This window comes from Trachurus trachurus (assembly GCF_905171665.1).
Source record: "Trachurus trachurus genome assembly, chromosome: 14".
Lineage (NCBI taxonomy): Eukaryota > Metazoa > Chordata > Actinopteri > Carangiformes > Carangidae > Trachurus > Trachurus trachurus.
In genome coordinates this window covers 18,311,007-18,338,553 of record NC_139903.1, presented here as the reverse complement: position 1 = coordinate 18,338,553, position 27,547 = coordinate 18,311,007, and the positions used below count along the sequence as shown (strand labels likewise).

The following is a 27,547-nucleotide window of genomic DNA, read 5'->3' as shown; positions in this document are numbered from 1 at the left end:
GTCATTTTATAACACAGGGTGGTAAAAACAAAACTTAAAGAGTCATTTTCATACTACAGATAAAGAATACATACACAGATCATTACAACTAGAATAAAACATGGTTAAGTAAGACCATCTACACATATTTATACACACATACACATTTAGTGGTGGAAAATCTAACCACTTACGGCATTGCAAGTTTATCTGTATAGCCTGTTTTTACAAACACTTTGTCTCCAAGGTCATTACATAGCAACAACATCCTCTGCCCTTAGACCCTCACATCCACTGAGGAAAAACTTCAGAGAGAAAAAAACAGGAGAAACTTCAGGATGAGCAGCAGAGGGATCCCACACCCAGGACGGCCAGACGGGACATAGATGTTGGATATAGAGTATACAGGACATATAGTATACAGAGAAGAAAACAGTTCACAACAAGCAATAGGAAGTACTAACCTTTACAGTTTTGAGGAAAAACGTTTAATCTACTTTGTCGTTGACTACAACCCACAGTACTGTGGTGATGAAAAATGGTCACGAAATAAACAAAGCCCTATACACCTGGCCTGATCTGTTTCACAAGAATGTATTAATTTATCTCCTCCTTGTGGGTCTCTAGGCTTTGCCTTTGCCTGTGGAGATGCTGGTGTGTCTGGTGCAAAGAGAAGCTAAAGACTTTCATGAGCCCCTGTTGGTCACTTTTTGAGTCGGGTTTTAACTGTTTTAGTATCATGTTGTGCTCACTTACTGTAACTAACAACAATGTAGTCGGACTATTCCACTAAAATACCTGAAATACAATAGTCATGTAATGCTAAAATGTAGTGAAATGTAAATCATAACTCTATAACAATGTGTAACAGCCTAAAACAAACCTCCCTTACTCATGAGCTTAGTGATAATGGCAGTCCTGGAGAGGAAAGAGTTGCCCATTTCCTCCACCAACGTAGATCCAGCTCCATCCTGGTTGTCTGCTCCCCACTTTATCTGTAATTAAAGAACAGTGCACATCATTAGTCTGAGTCTGTGGAACATTCATCAGTTTGTTTGAGCGTTGTAATCCAGCACGCTCACTGGATTTGAAACTTTCCAATGACTGTCAGCATTATCATGCTGAGTTTCACCTTTAATAATGATAAACCATGTATTACCTTGTGTGTTATGGGTTGTAGAATTCAATACAATTATGTAAACATCATCAAATTATAGCTAATAAGAACTGTTAAATATCACTGTAATTGGATATGAAACGAATAATAAATAAAATGATATTGCACTTGATGCCATATGCCTTGGGATAAAGCACAGACAACAAGGACTTCATGGCAGTCAGGTGGCTGCATTCTGGGCAGGCTTCACTTATTATAGTTGCGTACACCCTTAATAGCAGTAATTGTTGTTGTACTGATGGCAAACATATTAACAGTCACACAAAAAAGATGAAGCTAATATTGTAGTTTCAAAAAAAGAGCCCAATAGATAAATTCATTCAACTGGGTTTGTGTTAGTCTGTGAAAGTTAGACAGATTTTCATTCAAGTGTAGTACAGTTGTGAATAGATGAAGTGCAAAATAACTTGGAGAGAAGAGTATGGCCCAATTCCAATCCGAGCCCTTACGGACACACTGACTAGGGTGCACTCACACTAGGCACACTAGACTAAAGTCCTGATTCTATTGCCAGTGTGAGTGCAACTTCCCTGGCCCGGCACGGTTGGTGAGGTGTGCACGGTACGCTTGGCCAGGAATGCGTACAGTAATGCGTCGCGGGCTCGTTCTCAACCTCGTGTCTGCAACCGCGTGTAAACAACAGTCACGATTGCGTCGCGCCATAAACATAGCTAGTTGACATCGCTTTGATTAAACTTCAAGATGTTACCATGACAACCGGTCAAACAATTAAAAAGCGCTGTTCTTTCTGCAGTCAGAGCGCATCATGGATGTATTGGTATATCAACGCGATGACGTATGTGTCGGAGGCAACCGTGCTTCAGCACGCTTGGGTTCGAGGTAGTGTGAGTGCGGGCCAGCGGGGGACAGGGGAGGGGGGGCATTCGGGCTTCAGCACGGTACGGATCAACTGGCCCTAGTGTGAGTGTGCCCTTAGAGGCGCATTCACAGGAATTCCGTGAGTGTGTGAGGGCTGTTCCGTTGTCAGATCATCAAGTCAGTGAGTCAGTGAATGAGCCCTTACTGCCCCCTTACCGTAAGTTAGCACCGATGCATGGTGATGCCGTTGGAACGCAAGTGTTCAAAAAAAAAGCAAAAAGCAAATAAACAAACGTAGTCAGAGAGAGCTCTGCCGCTCTCTTTATTGTTAATGGACAGGGGCAACAAAAAAATAAAAAAAGAAGTTTACCGTCAGTATTAACATGTGCAGTCTGTACACGTTAATACTGACGGTAGTAGTACTGCAGAGTATTGATGATGATTTGATCAGATCTGATCCAGGAACATTTTGTTTTGAGTCCGTCCCCCTCACACACTTTGTGCGTGTTGAAATTACAGTAAATTATCATTTCATGACCGGAGTCAACAACATTTTGTTGTCAAGGTAACGTATCGTGAGAGTGGGTAAGTGCTGTTCCAGTCATGTTTACAGCATCTGGACCCTCACAGTCTCTCACACTCTGTCTTAGATCTGACGTCACTTTAGTCAGTGAGGGTTCAGGGCCTGAGTCTTATGGGGCGGATTGGAACTGGGGCTATAGTGTGGGTCAGCTGATGTGTGGATATACATACATATTTAGAGCACAAAGAATAATGCCATGATGGCATAACTCTTATATGATACACACCTGCTCATCAAGGCTGGAGCTACTCCTCCTCGTTGTCCTCGCCTTTGCTGCATTCAGCTGAGACCGACCACAGATGCCCTTTCCTGGTGCATACAAAGACAAAAAGTTTCTAATGTTATTTTAAAAATAAACTTTCAAGTAGTACAATAAGTTCAATGAGAATCTATGTGGAAAATACACAAAAACACTTACTGTACATGCTTGGCCCTCATTTGGATGTCATCATCATTGCAGAGAAGCACCCGTCAAAGTAGCCCCCTTCCTCAGAGCTGGAGAAAATAAAAAATAAAAACAGTACATTGGTCACACATGTCCATTTATGTCCATCTCAGTTGAATGAACCCAAACATGTTGCATAAATGTTGCATTTTGTTGTTATTGTGTGTCTCCTGCGCCCACTCCCCATTTAACTAACTAACGCAAGCCAAAATAGTTTTGGCTCACTGAAAGATGACGGCAAAAATGGACGCATCTGTCCTTTTGGTAGTTTAACACGGCTGAAAATCATCATCTATTAATGGAGTTTCCGCTCCTGCCCGCTCCCGTTGATTTTTATTCCCGTCCCGTCCCAATCACAGGATTAATAAAACTTTGACTCCCATCCCGCGGGAATCACGTGACCCGTGGGAATTTCCAACAAGTGTCATCCTCTTTCTGCGCACAGCTTGTCCACCTTGAAAGAGCTTATCACCCACTCCATAAAACTCTGGTAAAACGGTGTTCAAACACACATTGCCAGTCTGTTGACAGAATAATTGAAAATACACTTATATGTAGAATTAAAAGGTGGCAACTGTAAATATTGCATAAGCCAGCCCACCCTGGCATACTCCATTTTCTGCCAGCATCCATATGAAGTTTAGGAGAGAGTTCTCAGGTGGTGTTATGTTGCGTGTGTTGGAAATATGATTGGTAAGAGCACCGGTGTGATGCTGCACTGAGCTAATTTAAGGTGGTACTGTGGCTTAAATCAGGCCCTGTGAAAATCACATTCTAAATGAAGTATTATGGTGATGTTGAGGTGTGCAGGCCTACGACTACAACTACTACAGACTTCAGAAAGCTTCTTGGACTGGTACATCCGCATAGAAATCCTAACATGATGTTTTTCTACCAAAATAAGAATAATGATGCACAAATTATCACGATCACATACCAAATCCTGGCTCTTGTTCATCAAGCATCTCCACACCGGTCTCCTCAAGGACACAGAGATGATCATCACGTTTTCTCCATCGTGGCAGGTCTGATGCCTTTGTCCTCTTTTTTGACCTAAAAAAAACAACACAATATAATCAAAGTAATGCAGTTAACCACACAGACTTCCTGCACAAATGCATCATAATATCTGATCCCCATGCATGGAATAAGATATTTAAATTACCTTTGTGTCAGGCTCTTCGTTTTACTGAGCATCTCATTGAACTCAGCTTCAGCTGTAGCCATTGTAGGTATTATCTGTTACCTGTAAAACAGTGAGAAAAGTACAGTGAGGGCTGGCATGTAGCATTAATGTTAGCCTAGCTATGTTAACGTTAGCCTAATCATTAAAATCTACATCAAACAGTGCAGCTAGTAAAGTCAGCCAGTTTAACAACTTTGATCAACCACATCTGTCAAACTTTGTTTGTGGTTGACGACACTGGCTGGTTTTTGGAGGTAAAATAGCTTTAACTGTTAATTATTTTATCACAATTTTCCATGTTGTTTGTTTACGTTACCTGAACGGGGGCTGGGGCTGCCTGTCGGTGAGACGATGACGGACATGCCGGAAGCTACGTCAGTCACAATGAAATCAGCTGATCGTTCACTGTAACCATAGCAACGATGGAAATCTGAGCAATCTTCGTAATAACTAACAAACGAAATACACATTAACTGAATAAATATAACGTTTATGATTAAAATAATGCACCAAACGTTGGCCTACCACAATAATGAAAAAAAAAATTACATTCATAAAATAGCGTTTAAAACAACCACGACAGCAACTACAAGCTGAAAAAATCTTCGTCAAAACGAAAAAAGTATCAGGTTTTCATAATCATAATTCAGTGCCCACAGCATAGTGGGAGAGTCCAATCAGTCGGATAAAATATCGCTGGAGTAGGCTACAAATAAAACTTAATTTTCATTCATTCAACATATTTGTAAAGTAAAAGACACATTTCTCGCTAGAAATGTCCTCAAATAGTGCCAAATAATCACATTTTATCCGCCAGAAAGCTTAATGAATAATGTTGAATATATACGTTTTCAATTTTCAAATTCGCAGAATATGTTACAAACACAAGCTTATTTGCATTAATTCAACATACATTTGGAAACTAAAACACACATTTCTCGCTAAAAAAGTCATCAAAACCATGCCAAATATATCCTAAAATGTTGTTTTTCCAGCGAAAAAATAACGTTGTACAGCCACATGTAAAACGTTGATAATGAACGCAGCAATTGGCTCACGTTAAATGAATGGGCAACGTAATGTTGGCGTATAACGTATTTTCGCTCGGAAACGTTGATCCTGGACTTTTCTGGAGTTTGCAGAATAGTCCATAGTGAACGTTTCTTTCTGGCGACTGGGTTGTCTAGAGAGGAAGAGCAAGGCCTCTCAGTTCAAACTGTTAATCAGCGACTCTCACAGCTGAAACCGCCTGACTCTGTCATAAGAAGATCTGTTTCACCACGACTGAAACCCACCGCTCTGCTGCACCATTTAATAATATGTCACCGTGCTCATGGTCTGCTCTCCTCCCTGTGTGTCATGTTCTATACAGACAAGCAGTCAACGCCTCCTTCTCCACCACTGTCACAGAACAAATGAGCTCCTGCAGGAACTTTACTTTAGTGTTGTCTCTGTTGTTCTGTGTGTTGTATTACACCGTGTTTCTCCAGGTAACTACACACGACGCACACAGGTCCCTAAGTTGAGGCAATATGCTTCATATTGTTTAGGCTACATTGTCTATTTCCAGCACTGCTAGATGGTGTCCAGCTGCCCACTCCCCCATTGGTAGTTACCATGGCGACCAAAGTCGAACACAGTCCCTCCGCAACGGGACGAAACAGAGTCACAGAGCAGGACCTCTCAGAGTCATTTCACACACACAAACACACATCTTTACTGAGAAAGAAAAAAATGGTTGATCCACATGTTTTGCTTTTGTATTTGTGTTTTTGTCTAAACATTTCCATACTGTATGATGTTGTTACTTTGGTATAGATCTTGTATGTGTTGGTTTTTTTTTGTATTTGTGTCGTTCTGTTTTGTATTGTGTTATTCATAGCCTACATTTGTTGGTGCTTTTGTATGTGCTGCTTTTGCAGTTATGTTGTTTTGTGTTTGTTTTGGTACTTTTGCACTCGCATTTTTGCATATGTTCTTTTTGTATTTGTGTTATTTATTATTTCAGATTGAATGTGATGAATACTTCTAATAATCTCGTGGTTTAAGTCATACGTGGTCATCTTGTCTTCTTCTCTTCTTCACTCCTTCACATTGAATTTTAATTTGACAGCAGCTTCTATTGAAAATCTTCTTCAGAAAGTTGGAGGCCTCGTAGCTCTTCTTCAACTGTGGAAAATCCATCAAAGGCTAATTTACAGAGTTAATGTGCTGATATGCTCTGGCTGTTATCTGTTGTACATAGCATCTTCTGATGTTCTCAAAGACAAATTTCACACCAAAGTAGATAAGCTAACAAGATTCTTCCTTTGTTGTTGTTTCACTCGCGGCCACGGCTCTTTAATCCCCACCCGAGGAGCCGGGGAGCTGGCAGTCTGTCGCTCCCCTTTTCTGCACATTTCATGTTTTTATCTTTTAGGTGCGACACAGTTTCGTCCCAAAATCTTTTTTTTTTTTTTTTTTTGTATGTACACACATCCCCCCCACAGGCTTGAAAAGTGGTTGCAGACTTCTGTAGTTAGGCTTGTCCTTATAGTGTAGAATGGAGACTGTATTCGGCTCAGATTTGTGTTGGTGACAAGCCTTCACTGTGTTGGGGAGAAAAAAAAAACTCAACAAAGAGCACAATCCACTTTCTGAAGTCAATCCAGGCTCAGTCTCTTCCATAAAATCCCACCACAGCTTGTCAGACATGATTTGTTCATTTTCCCACCAGTGAAGTTCATTGATACATGTTAATTGGACTGAACACACACTCGGAAGAAAACTTTATTGAAACTTTAATTTCACTTCTGTCTGTTACATTATTGTTGTACTGCTTCTGTAAACTAATTTGTGTTTCTACCTTGGTTTCTTCCCGTTGCCCTTTGGCTCATCTCCATTTGTGCTCAGTCAGTACGTTTACATGCAGAGCTTAATCGAGCTATGCTCAAAATTCGATTTTGGCGTCAAGTCGGACTTCTGTCCTTGTCTCAATATACATGCAACTGAGAAAACCGAATAACTGACGGGGTCCGCCCCCTCATGCGGCGTCACCCGTTGTTTCAGCGGGTTAATACGCCGCCTGTCCTGTTGACTTCTCTGTCACCTCGTAAAAAACTGAATATAAACAACTTAGTAAGCTTAATAATAAATTCTCAACTGCAGTTCCCGACCAGAAGCTCCAGTCTGGGCTGGATGCGCGCTGAGAATAGGATACGGGCTTCCTTTTTCCTCTCTCTCTCTCTCTCTCTCTCTCTCTCTCTCTCTCTCTTTCTTTTTAAAAAAAAACCCTCTTGCTGGTCGCGCTGTGTGAAATGCATTGACTCGGCGCTGATGTTGGGTTTTTTTCTTTACTTTGACGGGTTTGGGCGGCTTCTCTGCTCCACTTGGTGCCGTCTCTACTGTTGTGGAGCATGCGCACATGCATTGTCCAGTTATACTCCGACTAAGGCGTATACATGACGGAGAAAATCGAATTCCAATCGCATTATCTGGGTGTCTTAATCGGAGTTCTCAACTCCGATTTCAGTCGGACTAAGGTGTTTACATGCACTTCAGTTGTCCAGTTATAGTCGGATTAAGGTAATAATTCGGTTTTTTCAAGTGTCATGTAAACATACTGAGTGTTCCTGCATGTGCGCACACAGCATGCAAAATACGGGGGTGGGGTCCAAAAAACGTTTCTTTTTTTTTTGCCGCGGTCTGGCCGAGAATTAATGCTTGTGAGTCTGGCCGCATGGGGTCCAGGACCGGACTGGACCGGGCTGGGTCTTTGAGAACTCTGGCACGAACAAAGCAACTTAGAAGCTGTGTAACAGGCGATCGTCGGCTATGAGTGTTTTTTTACATTCACAAGAACTTGCAGAAAATAGAAAAAGACCCAGCTTCTAATTGAGACCAGCTATTATTTGCAAACTTCAAAATAAACTGACGCCCTTGCGTAGGCTACTGCATATTGAGAACATTTAGATCCTGGGTCCAGTTACCTCCAAAACCAGAGTTACCAGAGAAAGTAAATCTAAGCATCAGACAGGCAACTTAAAAATAATATTTACCTTATGAATTATTGATATTTATTCATCTGCATAAAATATACACATATCTTAGCATTATTTTTTAATATATTTGTTTATTAACATGCCATACCTGTTAACACAACAGTCCCTCAGACACATGTTGTGTCTGTGGTCCTTAACCCATCTTTTGATATTTTAACCATCTATTATTGGTTTTAACAAAGGCACATACTTGTAACATTCACAGTGCCTGCTGTGCATAATACAACCCTCCAATGATTTTCAACCAGATAAGAATAAATGTGAGTTTCTAGAAACAGCAGCCAAAGGTTTGATGTAAGATTAAAATATACAGTTTTAATTGTCTTGCTATTCAAAGTAATGAGAACTCTACTTTATCACGTTATGTTATTATTATCCAAATTAAACTTGGATCTGTGGAACGATGTAGGCGGTAATATATAAATTCAGAAAAAGTTTTCTTCATATTGTTTGAATAATTTTGCTAAGAACTGTACTCGAACAGAAAAAAAACACGAAAGTCAGTCTTTGAGATTGACAGACACAGTGAGAGATAAGTCAGAGACGTAATTGGGGATCCTGGGGTAGAAGACGAGAAAAGACAGCTGTTCAATTGTTAAAAAGTGAGATTATATAAACAGCTGGATGTTAAAGGAGGAAAATAAAAAAAATCAGGATGCGCTTTTTGTTTCATTCATTCATTAACCTTGCTGCTAATCCTTTTAGAGTCATACAAAGAATGTCACAAGTCGGACATGTATGTAGACACCAACAACCAGCTCTCCGGATCTTTAGCTTGAAGAAATTTTGACTACATTCTAATTGACAGTCCCTGGCTAACAGATCACGTCAGGCAGGTTAATCTTCCTCTGTTAAAGCTGAGCAGGACTTCTGTTCTGGAGAGTTTAGCAGTCACCTGAACCCTGTCCTTGAATGCTCAATAGCCAGATATGTTGTTTTTTTGTTTGTTCTGTCTTTGTTTTAACATATTCATGTTCAGCATTGGCTTCCAACGTCTAACATGTCAGTGTCTTTGAACACACTATCACTGTGAATCAAACACTTCCACAAGTAAAATAATAACACCATACAAACCACCCCCCTGCTGGTGTGATCTTTTAACCGTCAGCTGCTCTCCTCACTTTTCTGTTTATGCTCCACTGTCAGGGAGCGTTTCAGAGGAGGAAGGATCCAACACGTAATTTGCATTGAGAGTTTCACAAAGTGCTCTGCGCTAAATGATGACAAGAAAGGCAGGTGTGGGAGGAAGCATCACGCGCAGAAGTTCAAATGGGTTTTGGCAAGGACGCGCCGATCATTTCATCTGTCACAACCGTTTTGTTTAGTCATTTAGTTTGGGAGCTGAAGACAAACACTGTGCATCCAGTCAAACACTCCAGTTACACAACACACACGTTATGCACTCGTGCCACCAGAGCCCAAACACAGCTTCATATATCTACATCCACACATCATGGCTTCTTAATTATTTAAACAAACGTCCTTGTTGGAAGGAGAAGTCTGCTTGTTTGCTTTCTTACCCAGAGTCAATATATATTTAATTTCTGAGCCTCCACTAAAGAAAATATCTGGGTCATGTTTGGCCTCACTAAGAAATTTGTTGACATGAAAACCATGAGAACCATAAGAAAACATTTTTTTGTTCCCCATACACAAATGACACCGGATAATCTTATTAACAATCAACTTACTAATTTATATACACTCATATTGTAAGTGTGTTTTTCAGTGGCATGGCGTGGTTTTGAGAAGGCCAAGGTACAAGACCTCTAACCATACGCGCACACACACAACACTTGCGTTTACCGATACAGAAGTGCTTTCTCTAACACACATCTCACACAGTCATACAACATACTAAAAGAAGCATTCATTCACAAACTCAACTCAATGGAGACAATTCAGAGATGTTTCAAGTTTTATGTTCCCATCATAAAGTTTCAGTCGACTATATGACTCACAAACCCTGTTGTATCTGCTTGACAGTGTTTATGTCAAGAGAGGCTGTAAACTACGGAAGCATATTGCTGCGACACACAAAAAAAGGGCGTCAGTATCACGTCAAGTTTAGGCCTCTAATTGTAATACCGTAGTAAACAATCGCATTTATTCGGGAAACTATTAAATTATTGTTGTCTTTTTAATTAAATGACCAAAGACAGGAAAGCTTTGCTCCCCTTGGCCTCTGGGAGAAAATACCACCGGTGTTTATATATTGATACTTAATATAAAATATAGATTTGTACATTTAAAATAAAACATAAAAACACATTTTGATAAACATGTTTTATTTATAAAATTTCATCATCATTTAATGGAAGTACCTATGGTTATATAACATAAACATATAATATGTGTGATATTACCATATTAGCATATCAGAGCATTTACTCCAGTGTATGAAATGACCAAAGTCAACATAAAAATATGGTCATTTTTTTCAAAAGTGTTGTGTTCCAGTCTTTTTCCACCTTCTTTTTCTTTCCTTCAGCACCTTCATGTTACATTGTCCCGTCTTCTCTGTTGTCCTCGTCTCTCTTCCTCCTCCCTTTTCTGTCTCCACATCGACGCTTCGTCTCTCATCAGACGTCCCTGTGCACCACAGCTCCTGTCTCAGCTGAAAGATGAGGGACGCGGCACCGTACATCATCTCAGCAGGGTTCACATGAGGTGTTTGTAACATTATGTTTTGTGCATTTCAATGCCACATGACACAGCAACTTTGCTTATCTTTTATCACCTTTAAGCCAAAAATGAAAAAAAAAAATTAAATCAATAAATTTAAATATGAACGTGTAAACAGCAGCATCCAAAGAAAAGATAATTCAATTAAATTGATTAATTTGAAATACTCTAACAGATGTGCACAGCTTTTATAATTAGGGATTTTAACTGATAAGATTTAAACTAATGAGACTCCAAAGTTTACATGATGCTAATCTGCTTATTGTCCAAATGAGACCAATTAAAACCAGGATTTGACTGTCTGTCTCTTTGTGGCAGACTGTGTGAGCGTAGAGATACAATCAACAAAACACTTGTTAAACTCAACAAAACTTCCCTAGAAAATCAGTAATGATCCATGGCCAGAGTGCACACCCACACACCCACAGAAAAAAAAGACTTAGAATGAATTTAAATCCAGAACCAGTCCTCCTCAGTGTCACTATGACTTATAACCATGTTTACATCCGCTTGGCAATCGAATTATCTAAATATCAATAAAAATATAAATGTGAATCATGCCGGTTAAAGTGTGTTTCCATCTGAGACCTTTACTGTAAATTGAATAAAAAGCTGTGTGTAATTACGTCATGTGCTGTTTTGCGCTCATATTGCTGTGGAACTGTTTTCTTGTAATTCAAGGTGTTTCCATTCATTTTTGTACTAAATCGCAAAATAGAAGGACATCCATCCCTCATCTTTATATTATCAGAGGTCGGGCTGCGCACAGGCCAAGTGTGACGAGCTGCTGAAATCGCTGCCTGGAAACAACTGAGCCATAAGAACGCCAGCCAATATAAATAAATATTGTTATACTAGTTATAAGTTATACTAGGGCTAGGCTGTAGGTTGGTGCTTATAATGCAACATGCCACAATACAGTGACGTGTAAACACCGTTTTCATGCAGATGCACCGCGTGTTAAATACAGACACCGGAGGGACCTGTCACCTTTGGTTTGTGATCGGCAGCGCTTAAAAAAACAGTTCTGGGAGATTGTGACACTTCACATGAAGCCAGTCTGTCGCCTGAACACCTGTATACTTCTTTGTTTTGGCTACTCCCACTGTGTCTTTGAACAGCTGGGAATATGTAGCAGAATTGACATAAAACATGATCGCAACTCACATTTATCCGGCAAAGACCTGTTTTTTTTAGCATTTGTCGCAATAACTTGTATTAATCTGATGAGATCGACTATTATTAATATTTTATCAACATTTATCATATTTAATTGAATTTTACTGTTTCCATAAGGAATTTGTAATTCGATATTGCTTAATGCGAATAAAAACGTGTGGATGTTAACATGGTTAATGACTGATAATAATATGGAATCAATTTCAAATGGTATTACCCAAAGAGTTGTTATATAGGAGAAGAAGATGAAGAGGAAACTTGTGGCTAAAGTAATTTCCTTAAACAAGAGGCCCAATAATTTCTTTAAACATCTGGACTCACATGTGTTATTTGTGTATTTTTGAAAGATGACGAAAAAAGCAAAGAGAGAGAGAGAGTCTTTAACATGCAGCTGCAGGTGCTCCCTGTCAGCCTGAGTGAGCGGCCCCACCCTCCAATTAAATACACCTGCAAGTTTGGAGAAAGTGCAGGGAGATAAAAGTGAACCTGTGCTGAACTTGGGAATTTATACTCAACTGTATCTGCTGAAAACACAGGCCAGAACTAATGCATAATGTGAAAAAAGATGTGGCCATTACATTTATTCTCAGTGCAAATGTTAAAAAAAGAAATAATCATAATAAATCTGTTGGTTATAGCCTAGTCATCATACAGTGTGTTGGCGTCATATAACATGCATATACGTATATTGTTAAGATCATTTTTGTGAAGAAGATACTCTGTTTACCTTCCTGCTTCAGCCGCCACCTGAGCTCCACTCCCTGAATTATAAACTGGCATTAATTGACAATGAATGTGTAATGCAGCCATATGTTCTACATTACAATGGAAGCATGAAGACAGACCATGAATAATGAAGTACTGTGTTAGTGATTCTAGCAGCCTATACCATGTGTTGACTTGCAACTTCTTCAGATCATCCTCCTCTTTTCTGTTTCACCCAGATTTCAGACTGACTGACAATTATTACACAAAATTAAATTGACTGGTGCTGTTTGCATCAATGTTGCCATGACAATGACAAGGGCAAGTGCTGTGCAATTTAGCTTGTGGGTGAAGGTAAAAATGTATGTCAAGAGTGTTTTTATTCAGCAGGTGGGTCAGAGGTTCAAAAGACAAACTCACAAAGACGATTTTGCTCGCAGCGTTACATGTAAGAAAACAACATGTGGGTGTTGATTGGCAAACAACAACTCCAATTTAATTAAATCTATTTTATTTCCTCTGTATTTGGTTTTATGTAAAGCGTCTTTGAGAGCTGTAAAAGCGCTGTATAAATAAAATGTATTATTATTATTATTATTTTTTTTTTTTTTTTTTTACATCAAGGAGCACTAAACTGGAGTCTGTGCTGTCCCTGTCATATTAACTGCCTATTGGACAGATTATTAGCTGTTATAGAAGAATCCCTAATCATTTCTATGCTGATGACATCCTGCTGACTGCTGCTGCCCTTGATAAGGGGGACACATTTCTTGCTTTATAAAAGCCATTAATACTTTCAACTTTTGCACATTTTCATGATGTAAATAACTATTAATTTCTAGAATGACATAAATTAGATTGAACACCCACGCCACCCCATTTGATAACATTTTTGCTGTTACATCTTGTGTAATGGAAAGTAGTTAATAGTTGTACATTGTTATGTTGCCCCTTGATGGAATAATAGTGAAAATAAATTATTTGTCTTTTTGTTGAGGGCCCCTGAGGATCCATGGAGTCCCCAGACCTCACTTTGAGAACCACAGGTTTATAATATTGGGATAACCTCATTACCCTGTGCTCTTAATTATGCCACAAGATAGCACATTTATCTATTTATCTTTTTCTATATATCTGTATGTCCTTTAATTTGGATTTTATTTTATCTAAATTCGTTTTTAAAGTTTTAAAGAGTGTTTGAGCAGGAATGTTCTCTCCTCATGAATTGGAATTTAGTCAAAAAACAAAGATTGTCTTTAATTGTACTTTGTAATGAAAATCTCCTTTGCTGAGATTATTTTAATGGAAAACAGTAAGCAGTTTAGACCCAGCTGCACTGTTCAGGATTCAGTCTGTTTTGTTGTTTGTTGTTGATCATAGCACAGACAGTGGATTATCGATTAAACAATTTTAACACATTAACTGAGAGAATAAAACTGCTGGTTGTTTATGCTATGCAGAACGCAAGGGCTTATTGTTTAATAGGAACCAAATGTTATTTGATTTTTGAAAACAATCCTTGCTGTCTTATATGTCAGAGTCAACACAGCAGAAAGGATGAGAACAATAAGTAGCAGCAGAGTAAGACTGACTGAAAGAAAGCGCAGTGAACTTAAATTATTTGATGTCATTAAATTCACTCAAAAATATTTTAATTATGCTTCATTTTAGTGAGTCCCCTTTTTTACTGTTTAACTCTTCTCTTGATTTCATGTCTACAATAGTGTACCAGGGCCAGTGAAGGTTAAAAAGTGACCTGGAAGAGAAGGACTACACGTTGTCAGTTGCAAATTTACGAGACATGAGTTGATCAGATGTTTCTGACATCAAAGTCACAAATACAAATACAGGGCTGTAGCCTTAAAGGTACATTATGTAGGAATTACTCCCACCTAGCGTTGCGGTTGTATATCGCAAGCAACTCAATCGTTTTCATGCTGCATTCACATGAAATTGGGCAGACGGTAACGGCATAAACAAGCCTCTATTGTGGTTCGTCAGCATGAGGCAAAACAATACACGTGACGATGTTGTATTGTTTACCTGACCCACGTTTTATCGGCTTTCTCTCGACTTCTGTGACTAAAATGACATCTGGTTTGATACCGACGGCCGTCTGCCCGACTGCACGTGAATGCAGAATGAGTGTAACGCTCCATTCCTCCTCACTGCATCCCGGTGACTTTTTTCAGACGCCACCTCGACCTGAGCCAACAGCTCCAGTGTCTCTGCTGAGTTTCCGTGGTTTCCTACCGTCACGCGGCCACTGAACGGAAAAACATGGCGACACGACATGGCAGCCAGCACGGAGCAGCCCGCTCAATGTATACGTATATGAATGATATGAACGGCAAATTCAGAGCTTACTGGAACACTTCAGTTTGTTGATGGGGGTAATTACTGATTAATGAAAAACATACTTTTGAACAAAATAATCGATTTTTGTGAATAGTGAACAGGAGAAGTTACACAATGTCCCTTTAATGTCAATTTCATGATGATTTACTTGTGAATATTGCTATATAAGCATTAACTGTTAAGATGTAAAACGTGTAGAGAAACACACATTTCAGGACCGCTGACTGACGCAGAACAGACATGTCCCCGACAGGCTTTTGCCCTTTTTTTTATGTGTCGAGCATTGGGGTTGCGTCGGCACGGTCAGGCCTTTGAAGGGGGTGTGCAGCCCAAAACGTTTGGGAACCGCTTCCCACATTGTTTTGACTCGGTTCAATAGAAAAAAAGAAGTTACAGAAATTCAGAACATTTCCTTCTTTCTAGCTGCTAATGCTAATGTTTTCTATAGTAGGAGGCTATATTTATCTTGAATCAGTTGCACCTTTTTAAGTTGCCTCTATGTAAGAACAGCAAAACTACGCAGGAAGTTCATAGCAGTTTATACATTTTATTAAAAACAAATCAGTGCATGTCTGTTGTAATGGAACTTATAATGAATGTGTTGCATGTTTTCACGAGGCTCATTAATGTTTCTGATTTCTCAGACAATATTGGCCTGTCCCATATTCTTTACACTTACACTAGGCATGTTAAAAAAGAACCAATGCTTTTACAGCACAAGTAGAATGAAAGGGATGGCACCTCTTTCTGCTGTGAAAAGAGCTATTCTGACATTTCTGTGTGTTTTGTTTTTAATTGGTTGAAAAAGCCTGCTGCAGGCTGCTTTCTGACTCTTGTGCTATGGTGCATTCATGAGCTGTGGGAACCCACAACAGACACCTATTGAATGGAAGAGCCTGACTAAATCCACATTTAGAGGAAAGAGGGATTTTTAGTTATTAAAAACCTGCAGAGTGAAACAAATAGACACGGAAGGAACATATGTTGAATACAATAGATGTTTTTTTTTTTATGCCTGGCACATATAAGTGATCACAGATAAATACACAGAAGTGTCTGATGGATAATCCCAAAAACATATTAAGTCATTTTTGTCTCTTAAAAATTAAGACATCATTTCAAGCGCTATTAGGGCATGTGGAGAGGATCAAAAGCTAGTCCCAATTTCTACAAATCCACCACTGAGTGCAGTGAAGGTGCATGTAAATGTATTCTGAGTCAGCGAACAGGGAATTATCTATTAATTTGATATTAGTAAGTGAATTCTGTCACACAGGTGGTGAAAATGGGACCTGAGCATTTGTCTCTAATCACTGCATCACTTTGACGGAGTGCCTAATGGAAGGCGTTGTCAGACCAAACGGCAGAAGGTGCATTCTGTGATAAAACAGGGTAATTCCACTTCACAATAATCACAGGGGTCCTATCAAGTCGATAACTGCATTTACAGCAAATGTCTCTCAGCGCAAGCCAGGCAATTTTCTCTCCTGCAATCGCCGGAAACCCATTTTACTCGGATGGGGGTAGGGCAGTAGGGGGATAGGGCAGTAGGGGGGTAACGGGTGGGTGCTGAAAGTGAAATTTCCCAGGAGGGCTGGGACATATTGTGAAAACCACTCGTATTGGAATGTATTCAATGGATTGTCGCTCACTGGAGGGTGAATTTGGGAACAATGTTGTGGGCACTCACAGGAACAAATGAGCTGCAGTGTTGAGAGGAGGCAGCGATGTCAGCTCTGTGTTATTCTCTGAAACAATGTATTGGACAGAGGCTGCTGATAGTGTTAGTTTAGAACATTGTTATTTGGCTTATTGTTGAACTGCACAGTGATGAAATGGTTCATCCAAGACATATTTGTTTAAGCTTTAGTGGTCCACAACTTCTTTAACAGTGAGGCTACAGGGAATCTGCACATTGAAAAACTGCAGTAGTGGCTCAAATTGAGCACATACATAAGTTGAAGTTGTAAGGCCCTTCGTCTTAAAAGTTGTACCATTGGCTGTTCAACCCAGTACTTGAATGTAATTATAATGGGGCTCTCAGACATGACGCGATCTGTGACCAGGCCAGCACACTGTTCAGGGGAGAGCAAACATAGATGGAGTGTCCAAATCTCTAGCTTGAAGTTGAAAGCTCCTGCTGTCTTCAGTCTGTAGCTGCCAGCAGCAAAGATAGACTTTCCAGTGCTAAGAAAGATGCAGTCGCACTAGCCTGCTAGAAAGGAAGTGTGCAGCAAAGATAAAGCTGTGGAAGGATGCCTTGTTGGTATTGGCCATTGATATTTGGTGCTTAGCACAACAACAAACCATTAGCCACTGGAAATAATGGGGTTCAGAGTCTCTTGTCTGAAAGCTGCATAATCCTCTGACTCTTTCACTGTTGTTTGATGAATCTTGAGATGAGTTGAGCCACAAATTATCCAGCAGTTGGGAGTGTTTGGAATGACGAGTAAAAAAAAGCTGCATTTGAAGATGGTTGAGATACAGTATTAAAAGGAGAAAAGGTGTTTGCGCTCTTGCTCACTGTCCAAAAATTTTTTTTTCCAGGTGCGTAGGCCAACAAACATTTAAGACAACAGGACCTGTTGAGATACACTATTCACATAGTATTGACATTCACACAGCAACTGAAGGATTCAGCCACTGAATTGGGAAACATGCAATTTATGTTTTTATGTTTAACAAACACATCCTTATGGTCCATCCAAGCCTAGAACAATTACTAGAAATATAATTTTCTAACTCCAGTGGACAGCAAATTCAAAACCACACCACTGTCAGTATTAAAAAAATATATCATTATGTCACTTTCAACAATTTAATAAAAAATAGAAAAACTATGAGCCAATCAAATGCATCTGAATTTCACTCTTTAAAGGGGACATATTATGGAATTATCATTTTTTGAAGGCTCTTTAAAGTCCCCCTCCAATGATACGGGTATTTTGACCAAAGCATGTCACGAACATATCTTTAAGATGCCTGGGAACTATTTTAATTTGTGGACATAATATGTCTCCTTCAATAATGACATAACATCAGTGCGCCAAGTGATAATAGCCCACTGCACTGACCTGGACCTGCTCTACCAAAGGCTGAATATATCATCTGGCTGATGGACTAACATGTCACATTCAACATTGGTGGTTAAAATGATTCAAAATACCCACCTGGTTTTGATAAAGCAGTAAAACAGTATACTTCTGGGGCATCTGGGATACAGCTTGTGAGGTCTGTGCTCTTTTTACAAAGGCTGGATGTTCACATCATTATAATAACTTTAGCAGTGGAACAAGGGAAATAAAATTAGAAAGTTCAGATCAGAAATCATTGATTCACTGCACCTGTTTAGCTCACGCTTCAGGCAAAATATGACCCACCGACCAGCAGAACGTAGTTGTCTTGGTTTATTGTGAAATGTGCAAAAAAAAAAACGAATGAATAGTGAGGTGGAGAGGGGATGGACGTGGCTAGTTCCTTGCGGGCAAGGAGTTCTGGAGTTGTCCCAGGCGAAAAACTCAGTGAAGGCAGGGCTGGGTGCAGGATGGCAGGGAATGATGCTGGGAACTGGGACCACAGAGTCATTCAGGTACCTGACTGCACCTGAATGCAACATCAGTGCCTCCGTCCTTCCTCACACTACACAGTGGTGATAGTTTTAACAGGTGCTACCTCGAAAACTTTCTCCCCGAGCTCCTGAGTTTCTGTGGATACCTACGGTCACGCTGCCACTGAACGTAAAAAAATGGCGATGCAACACGGCAGCCTCGGTTTGGGCGCCCCCCCTTATTTGTAATGACTTGTAAAAACAAATTCTAAAAAGCCAAATAAGTTACATACTGGGGCTTTAAAGAAGGGAGTCACCTGTTGAGTAACGCACATTTCCTTATATTGAAAGCCATGTTGGAATAGCGGTATGTCTAAATGGTGGGATGTCGGAATGACAGCATGTAACTGCCACAGCAGATTGTGGTCGCGTAGCTCCTCTCGTCTTTTGCGTGGCAGGTCTATTTTATTTCCTCTGCGCGCAGCTGCACGGCCTTCCAACAGGTAAAAACTACATAGAATTGTTGCGTCCTGGTCACGTCATGTCCGTTCCCGGTGTAGCAGGTAAAAGACTCCACTCTGCTCCGCTTACGTATCGCGTCGCTGCCGTCCCCAGTGTACTTCCCCTGTAGCAGGGAAATCCTGCACATCCTAACGGTATCGAACATGAGAATACTGAGGAAGGCTAACTTTATCTTCCAGCTTGACTTTTTCCAGAGCAGACCTTTGGCTCAAAGAGGTCTTTCATATCTACTTCCTTTGATCCGGACTTTCAGGCTTTTACGTGTGATCTGTACCAAATGTACAGGTGTGAAAGTTCCCCCGGACCATGGTATACTGGAGCAGACTGCTGGTAGCAATGCCATAATTATTGTTGCCACGGTGCAAGATTGTTCATTCATTTTTCTAGATCATTATGTTGCTTACTACTAGTTTGAGGAGAGCTATGCGAAGCAACTACGACATACGCACACCTGTTTACAAACCAATTAATGTCAAGAAACAGCATTGGTTATGAGGACAGGATGTCAATATGTCATAAAAAGTTATTTGGTGCGCTCAATGCAGTGTGAAACCCTAACCAACCGGATAAAATGTATATCACACTTTCAGGTGTGAAAAAGCCCTTTTAGAGCCCCATTCAGAGGAAACTGCATCTCATACTTGTGATCTTTTGTTTGTATAAAAATGGCACAGGTCTGTAGCACACTCAGAAGCCACAACAAGGTCATCTTATATCTGTTACTGCACACAACAATTTTGTGAAAACAACAGGAAACTTGACCTATGACATAACTGTTCCATCAACAGCTTATGATTCACAGGTTTCCTGATGTGCCCCCCGCCATCTCTCCATATGGTCTGGTGAACTTGAGGATACTAAAACTGCTTGGTTAGAGACAGACCACCTTCATGGTTAAGATAAAGCAACAGAGAAAGTTGGTAGGAGACAGGCCACAATGTCCAGTCTGAATCACAGTTTTGCATGCTCATCTACTCTGACTTCATTGAAAGCTGTGAAGCTGTGCAACATCATGTTGTTTCTGAGAGAGAGCGGTCATTCTCTCAACTACAGAAACTCACTTGTCAGGAAAATGTAATGTTGTGTCCTGAGAGAGAGAAAGAGACCAACATGGATGTGGAGCAGGACTCCCACTAATTGGGTCACACATTCAGTGCTGTCATCATAACTTCTCACTGGAGATCCTCAAACAAACCAGGGATCTGCAGTTTTTCTCTCTCAGCTCATCTTTTGATGTGACAAATCACGACTTTGACAGGCAGGGTAATTTAAATGATAAGCATTTCTCTCCAGCAAAATTAATTTTGATATGTATCTGGCAGGCATATCGCAGCCAGACAGCTGGCCTGCAGCCCAGGTAGCGCACTCATTATTTTCCAATTAAACTTAACGGTATCTGTCCAAATAGTATAGTATAAGTTGTACTGGCAGGCGCACATCACCGGAGTTCTTTGACCAAGTTTGTGTGCAGATTTCAAACTTTGGAAAAATTCTGTTACAGTAATGATTTTTTGAGACCAACAGATTGGCAGTTTCTGTGCTCTGACCTCTGGTTTGGGTCGAGCAGAGAGAGCTGTGTGAGAGTGGTTCATTTCCAGAGGAGAATAGGGGATTTTTACATTCAGCAGCTGGAAGTGCAGACTTGGATTTTCATCAGCAGCTTCATCATGGAGAATTTGTGTCATTTGCCTCAAACCTGTTGTGGTTTTAATTTGAAGCAGCTACAGATTCTCCACAGAGTTCTGGACTTGACTTTTTTTGCTTCCAGTAAAATGTATGTTGTTTGTGAAGGAAATCATCAAGGAGCCATTATTTCTCCATCCTCCAGGCCTGTGTGGAGCGCGTGTGGCGCTGGGCAAATGGCGCGACGCGAATGAAGCGAACATGCAAAATTCGCCTGTTCGCGCAAGTTCAAAATGTTGAACTCAAGCGAAATACTCACGCGAATGCCGCGAGTAAAAACAAATATTGCAGCGGGCAAACTCAAGTGAGTAGAGTGAGGCGAATATTGTGAACCGCGATCGTAATAAAAAAGATAATGCCTGCAGAGGGTCAGCGGGGACGTACAGCTTCCTCCTAAGTTGTGAATATTTCATATAAATTTATATTTATTAATATTTCAATACTCAGCCATGGTTGACGAGACAAAGAAAACAGCGGGTGGTGGGTTGCATCATAGCACAATGAAGCGATGATGAAAAATGTGACAAATGTGTTAAGCGACACATTTACGAGCGATGACATCACTTCCATCGCGTTTGGTGTGAACGCACGGTCAGACAGCAGACTGACAGGCTGCTGTCGCGGCAGTGTCATTATTATTATTCCGGGCAAATTCAACTCGGGGCTGTATTGTCCTAACATTTTAGGTCTAAAAGAAGGAATTTGAAGATCAGTTAAGTTTAATTGCTCCTATTTTGCGGTAGTTGTGCCTGTCCCCGCATCGCCACAGCAGCGATGAATGGGAGCGGATACAAGTTCTGCTTAGGCTGTTTATTCTTGTGGAGTTTTAGTAAAGGCTGTTTGCATCCCTCAAAGCCGCAATTTTTTTTCCACAGACAGCGTCAGATGGCTACTCAAACAAGCACTGAGAAGTTTATTTACTTCAAGCAAGCCGACATGTTTGTAAAACTAGATCTAATTCAAAGTCTCCCGGAGTCTCGCGCGAGACCCAAGTTGACGTGCTCGGTGTGTTCATGTGCAGTTGGAAGCTCCCGTTTGTGTCATAAACACAGGAATATTAACTCTTGACTTGCTTGAAGTAAACAAACTTCTCGATGCATGTTTGAGTAGCCATCTGACGCTGTCTGCGGAAAAAAATGTTTACCTCAAAAAGTACAGATAACAGTACCATTTGTCCAGAATCTTCACGGTATTCTGGTACCGACCCAATTAGGAACCGGGAAAAAAAAATATCGGTCCACGGTATACATCCCTAGTCACAACCCTACTGGACCCACCATCCAACACTTACAGCTAATTTATTGTGTTTGTGGGATTGAAAAAATATTTTCTTGGTCAGACTGTGCAACTGATGTGTTTTTAATTGTTACACATTAATATAGCTTTACAGCACATAATAATAAGCCACAGTATATTAGACTTTGAATACAAGGACATTGCATTAATTGTTTGTAGAAGCAGTTTACTAAGGGTTTTACTTGTTTGTTTCTTCAAGTTGTTAATGATGAGAAAAATATAATTATCTTACACTGTCTAACACTCCCATAGAAAATGTTAATGAGCTTTTAAGGTGTGTGTAACATTTTGTCATATGTTTTCAGTGAACACACACATTGTATGCAAGCGCACACAAACAGTAACTGCCATGAATAAAATATAACAGCATCCATCCAGGAGATACAGTAGCTATATGAGATGTAGGATAATCCACTTGCATTTCATGTGCATTGTATTGATTTCTGTATTGTATTGAATAACATTGTTGGGATTGTTATTCACAGGGGCCACTCATGTAAGCAATAGCGTCCGTGAAATGATGCATAAATGTAGGCTTTATCAAATACAAAAGGAAGCTGAGTTCACATAGACAGACAGAGCACATTGTCCCCGGGGGGGGGGGGGGGTTCTCACAGCCCACACATGTGTGACATGAAAAACACACACAAACACACCATATCCTGTGGGAGTATTCATCCTTATATAATGGCTATATATATAGATAAAAAAGAAGCAAACTGTGAGCACCAAGATGACTTTGTGGACATGTTGATACTGTATGTTTTTAGTGTTTCTAGGGTAAATATTTTGGAAACAGGAGTCCCTTCTGCTTGTCTCAGAAAATCTTTGCCTTGGAGTCAATGGGCAGCCGGAGGGGATCTGGCCGTATTCATAGGCTCATAGTTTAAATGAGTGTACTACTTTGTGAAACAGAACTTCCCTTAAAACAATATTTTTCTTGTTTGTTTAGACAAAAATTTCTGTAAACACAGAATCGTTTCAAGAAATGTCTGTGTAAACACGGATCGACTGAAAATGAGTGTAGTAGACACTGTAGTAGGTATCTGCTCCAGGCCTGTGTGGAGCTTGTGTGGCACTGTAACACCGAAAACAGAGAAGAAGACGGAAAGCTTCTACCACTGTATTCAAACCAACATTACCTACATTAGTTGGTTAAATGTTGACTGGGAGACGTATCAGTGCAAATATGACGATCCGTAATGATTTAACAGGTGTGTTTCAGCTGCAGTGTCCAAGGGATGGGTGAATATTTATGTTTGTACCTTTTAAACAGAAAAGAAGTTTCTTGAAATGTAATATAGCCAACAGCAAGTTGTCTCTATAGTGTAGGAACATGAGGAGCAAAAACATTATGCAGGGTTTTCTGTAACATTAAAAGACGGCGCCCAAGACGACCATTCAAGAAATGAATCAGCTGCTCCTCATCCATGGCGCTGTCAATGCGTCGCCTGCGACAGAAATAGAAACCGGGCGTCGAGCTCTAAATGGCGTGTCGAGCTCTAAATGGCGTGTCGCGCTGCGTCGCAAGCGGCCAGTTAGGACATTACAATAGAAAACCATTTATTTTGCAGCTGTTGCTCACTCACGTCGCATCCAGTTAGGACAAGGTGTCACAATCGAGCCTAAACATTCTACGCAGTACACACCTATTATAACCTTAACATTTTAAATTAAAATGTTAGTACAAAACAGAAATGATGATAATTAGAAGAAGAGGAAGCCTACTGTATAACAATAGTACCTTGGTGCATTTGCATTTGAATGGTATGACACTGAAGACATGACTTGGTTTAAGGATTAGAATAATTATAAATTAGGGTTGGGATTAGGCATTTATTTGTCATAGTTAAGATAAGGGTAAAGGGCCATGGAACTGTTATGTGAATAACGGGTCCCCATAGACATATCAAGACAAGAACGTGTGTGTGTGTGTGTGTGTGTGTGTGTGTGTGTGTGTGTGTGTGTGTGTGTGTGTGTGTCATTGCGACCAAAGCAGACAAGCTGTCTGTTGCAGACACACTGTAAAAGGCAATTCCATTTTTTTTTCATTGATCTCCATCTTTAAACAAACAGATCTGACTGAGACTGTGTCAGTGACCAGATGAAACAAAAAGCAGAGCGCCTCTGTCCTCATCGTTATAATTTAATTAAATACCTTTTTGGTGTCACTGTTTAGCTCTGCTACTCAGTATGATTCAGTTTTTTAATCCATAGACATTGATTTATCAGAGTCTGGTATAGTAGAGGCCCTGTTGCACTATACAGGCTGAAATTGAGACAACATGCACCAACTCCACAACCTTTTATTTTATTTATGCAGAGATTTTATATTAAATCACCCAGGGCTGGGAGCCTACTATATATCATTGTTCAGCTGCTGTCACATGATGCTGCTTTCTTTTCTCTGGGTAATGCTGTAATGACTGTAGTTGTGGTGGTCTGGAGGTAATAATGTCATTTATTTGAATTATGATGAGAAATGAGATTGGGTTGTGGTTGCTGTCAGGTGACGGTGACGGCCCGTCACATGTATTTTATCTGTTAGCTCACACAGTGATTGAGAGCACACACTGAGATGTGACACACTGAAAATAAGACACGGTTTACAAGCGTTTTCCCCGAGAGTGCAGGTGAAACTTTGATTGGCTCGTCGGAAAATGAAATAGGTAGAAATCAAAGCACCTGTCACCTTCCAGACTGAATTATTACTCTGAGGCTACAGTTTCAAAGCCTGCACTAACGACCTCTTCTGTCACAGCCCGAGCATTAGACATATTCATCAGGGCAAAAACAATTTAATTAATTACCCTCATGGTGAAATTCATTAAGCTGTAGGCTTTGTACATCTGCTGATGGATTTCAGAGGAAGGGGTTGAGGTCTAAAACTGCAACATAACCAATGTTTGTTTTGTCAAGGTGATGTTGGAGTGACTGTGGTTATAGATTATAATAGAATTTATGTATTTTTAAACCTGGAAAAGAATAATGAGAGGAGCAAAAGTTTAAAAAAGACTCATAAGGAAAATGAATGTGAATGCTGAAAGCCATTGCTGAAGCCATGCTAAATTAGCAGAAGAAATTAACAAAGAGAGGAGGTACAGGAATGACATGCAAGAAACAAAGCTGAGACAGTAATCGAACCCTGATTCTGTTAAAATTACCATGGTTACAAGTCCAAATTTTCAACTTACGCCTAGGCGTAAAAGTTACACCCAGGCGGAACACACACAGGGCTTAAGTCTAACTGGTGCACTAGTCTTAACCTTAAACTGGTCGTAACCTTCCGTTTTAAGTCGGGCCTAAGGCCACGCCCAGGCGTACGCCCAGCTGGTGCACTCGGCTCCTGGAGCTCATGACTGGCAACCCAGCAAGCAAACCTCTCAAACACAGACAGCCTGAATAGAAACACACTGAGTCTTATACTATGATAATCAAAGACTGTCCGAAGACAGTTGAATAGTTGAAAGTGTTGTGAAAGTTTTACAAGTTGAATCAAGTGTGGAGCTAAACTGAGAAAGAGAGATTGTAGGAAAGATGGCCAATCAAGGTTGCCCAGGCAGGATCAGAACCAGCGACCATGGGATTGACAAGCGTCCACCTTACCACCGGACTATAGCAAGCCTCAGTGTGTAATATTGGGGTTAAACCGTGACATCCAGCATTCAGAAACACGTTTGCAAACTAACCGCTAACTGCGTCTTTGACCGATCTTTTTTAATTATTTTTTTTTATTCCTCAAAGTGCATCTGGAGACCCAGGAGGCCGGTTCATAGTCCAATGAAAACGTTATATGAGAGTAATAGGGCCCGACACAAAAACGTCCATAAAACTGACACAAAATATTAATATTCCTCCACACTGCTTGTCCACTGCAATCCAAGTTTCCTGAAGGGATATAGTCCAGAGTTTACTCGAAACAACGTCAATGGGCTTTATGCACAGCTCCACTACTTCCTGAACTTCAGCCAGCTCCTTTATTTCCTGTCTTACATTATTGGACCAATTGATTAATCCAGGTGTGTCTGACCATTGTTGTGAGGTCAGTCAACCTCTCTGAACTGTGCGCCTCATTTCAGGGTTAACAGACTCAGAGTTTTCACTAAACCTGCTTTGTGAAACGGACCCCTGTCCTCATGACGTGAGTGAGGGAGAACCGGATGGTGGCTCACACGTTTAGTGATGAGGAAACTCTCAATGGCTGAAGTACACTGGGAACGGCCACAATGCGAAATATATGTCGTGCGACACCCGCAGCAGCTCGCGCCCATTTAGTCAATGGAAGCTCCTCCACCGGCCATGTGAGCGTCACGCACTCCAGTGGCAGTCGCGCGGCATCTCTCTTCTTTTTCGCGACGGTTCTATTTTATTTCCTCTCTGTACATCTGTCAGCAGGTCCGCTCCACGCAGACACGTCACAAACTTTATTTTGTGAGAACAAACAGTGACATGTGGATATAAACACTAAGCACCCTCATTCATAATGATGATTGAATTATAACGTAACGTCATTATCTCTCGTTCAGTCTGGTAATAACGGGTCTTTGTGGGCACTGTGTAGCTACATCACCTCCAGGTAGAACAACTGTAAAACACCTGGAGCTGACCAACTAAAGGCTTGCATTAAACAGACACGCACACAATCCCAAGAATTGATCCAAGTTGGAACCGGTTCTGAATAGGAACCGGTTTTCGATTATCATCCCTACCCCTATCTCATGTTTTTTAAAGGTGGTGTTCTTAGTCAAAGTAGGGTCTTGGTTACCTTGTAAGCATCTACTGGCAATAAGAGGAACTGCAACTACTTAGAGGAGAATCTCATGAGTCAGATTGGAAAACCTTCAAGGTTCGAGATCTCTCATGAATATTATAATTGTAACTGAAATGTATTATTTGCATCCAGGTTGTTCGTGTGTAAGTTAAAAGGCTTAACAGAAAGATCCAAGATCAGTTCATCAGAGGCCCAGGAACACATGGGAACCCCTTAGACATAAGACGAGATGCAAAGAAAAGTGCCCGTGCCTTGGCCGTGGCTCAGTTTCCTAAAATCTTGTGCTTTTAGTCAGCAACTTAATTTAATCACAAAATGGGCCTGGAGTCTCAAAACTAAATCTAAAAAGGTCAAATGAAAGAGCATTTTTTATAAATGAAGCCCCAGTGCAGCGGCGGCCATCTGGCTACCAAAATAGTCCACAGGCCATTGTCTGGACGAGAACCATGACTCAGCAGGAAGGAGGCGAGCAGAGGTCAGGCGAGCTCCAGGCAAGGTCACCTGCGGGACCACATGAACTGGCTCAACTCGCCACACACATACATACACACACACACACACGAACCCACAAA

The 27,547-nt window shown here is 40.6% G+C and overlaps 1 protein-coding gene across 1 annotated transcript; it reads right to left on the bottom strand.

Moving 5' to 3' along the window:
- Positions 1–485: 485 nt before the first annotated feature.
- Positions 486–4,536, bottom strand: LOC310997068 (uncharacterized protein). Its single transcript, XM_083986643.1, has 5 exons — positions 4,506–4,536; positions 4,169–4,249; positions 3,941–4,056; positions 2,785–2,867; positions 486–974 (listed from the first exon to the last, which is right to left on the bottom strand). The coding sequence occupies exons 2-5, from the start codon at positions 4,228–4,230 to the stop codon at positions 852–854; spliced, it is 384 nt and encodes a 127-aa protein (XP_083842769.1). The 5' UTR covers positions 4,231–4,249; positions 4,506–4,536; the 3' UTR covers positions 486–851.
- Between the last annotated feature and the right edge of the window lie 23,011 nt (positions 4,537–27,547).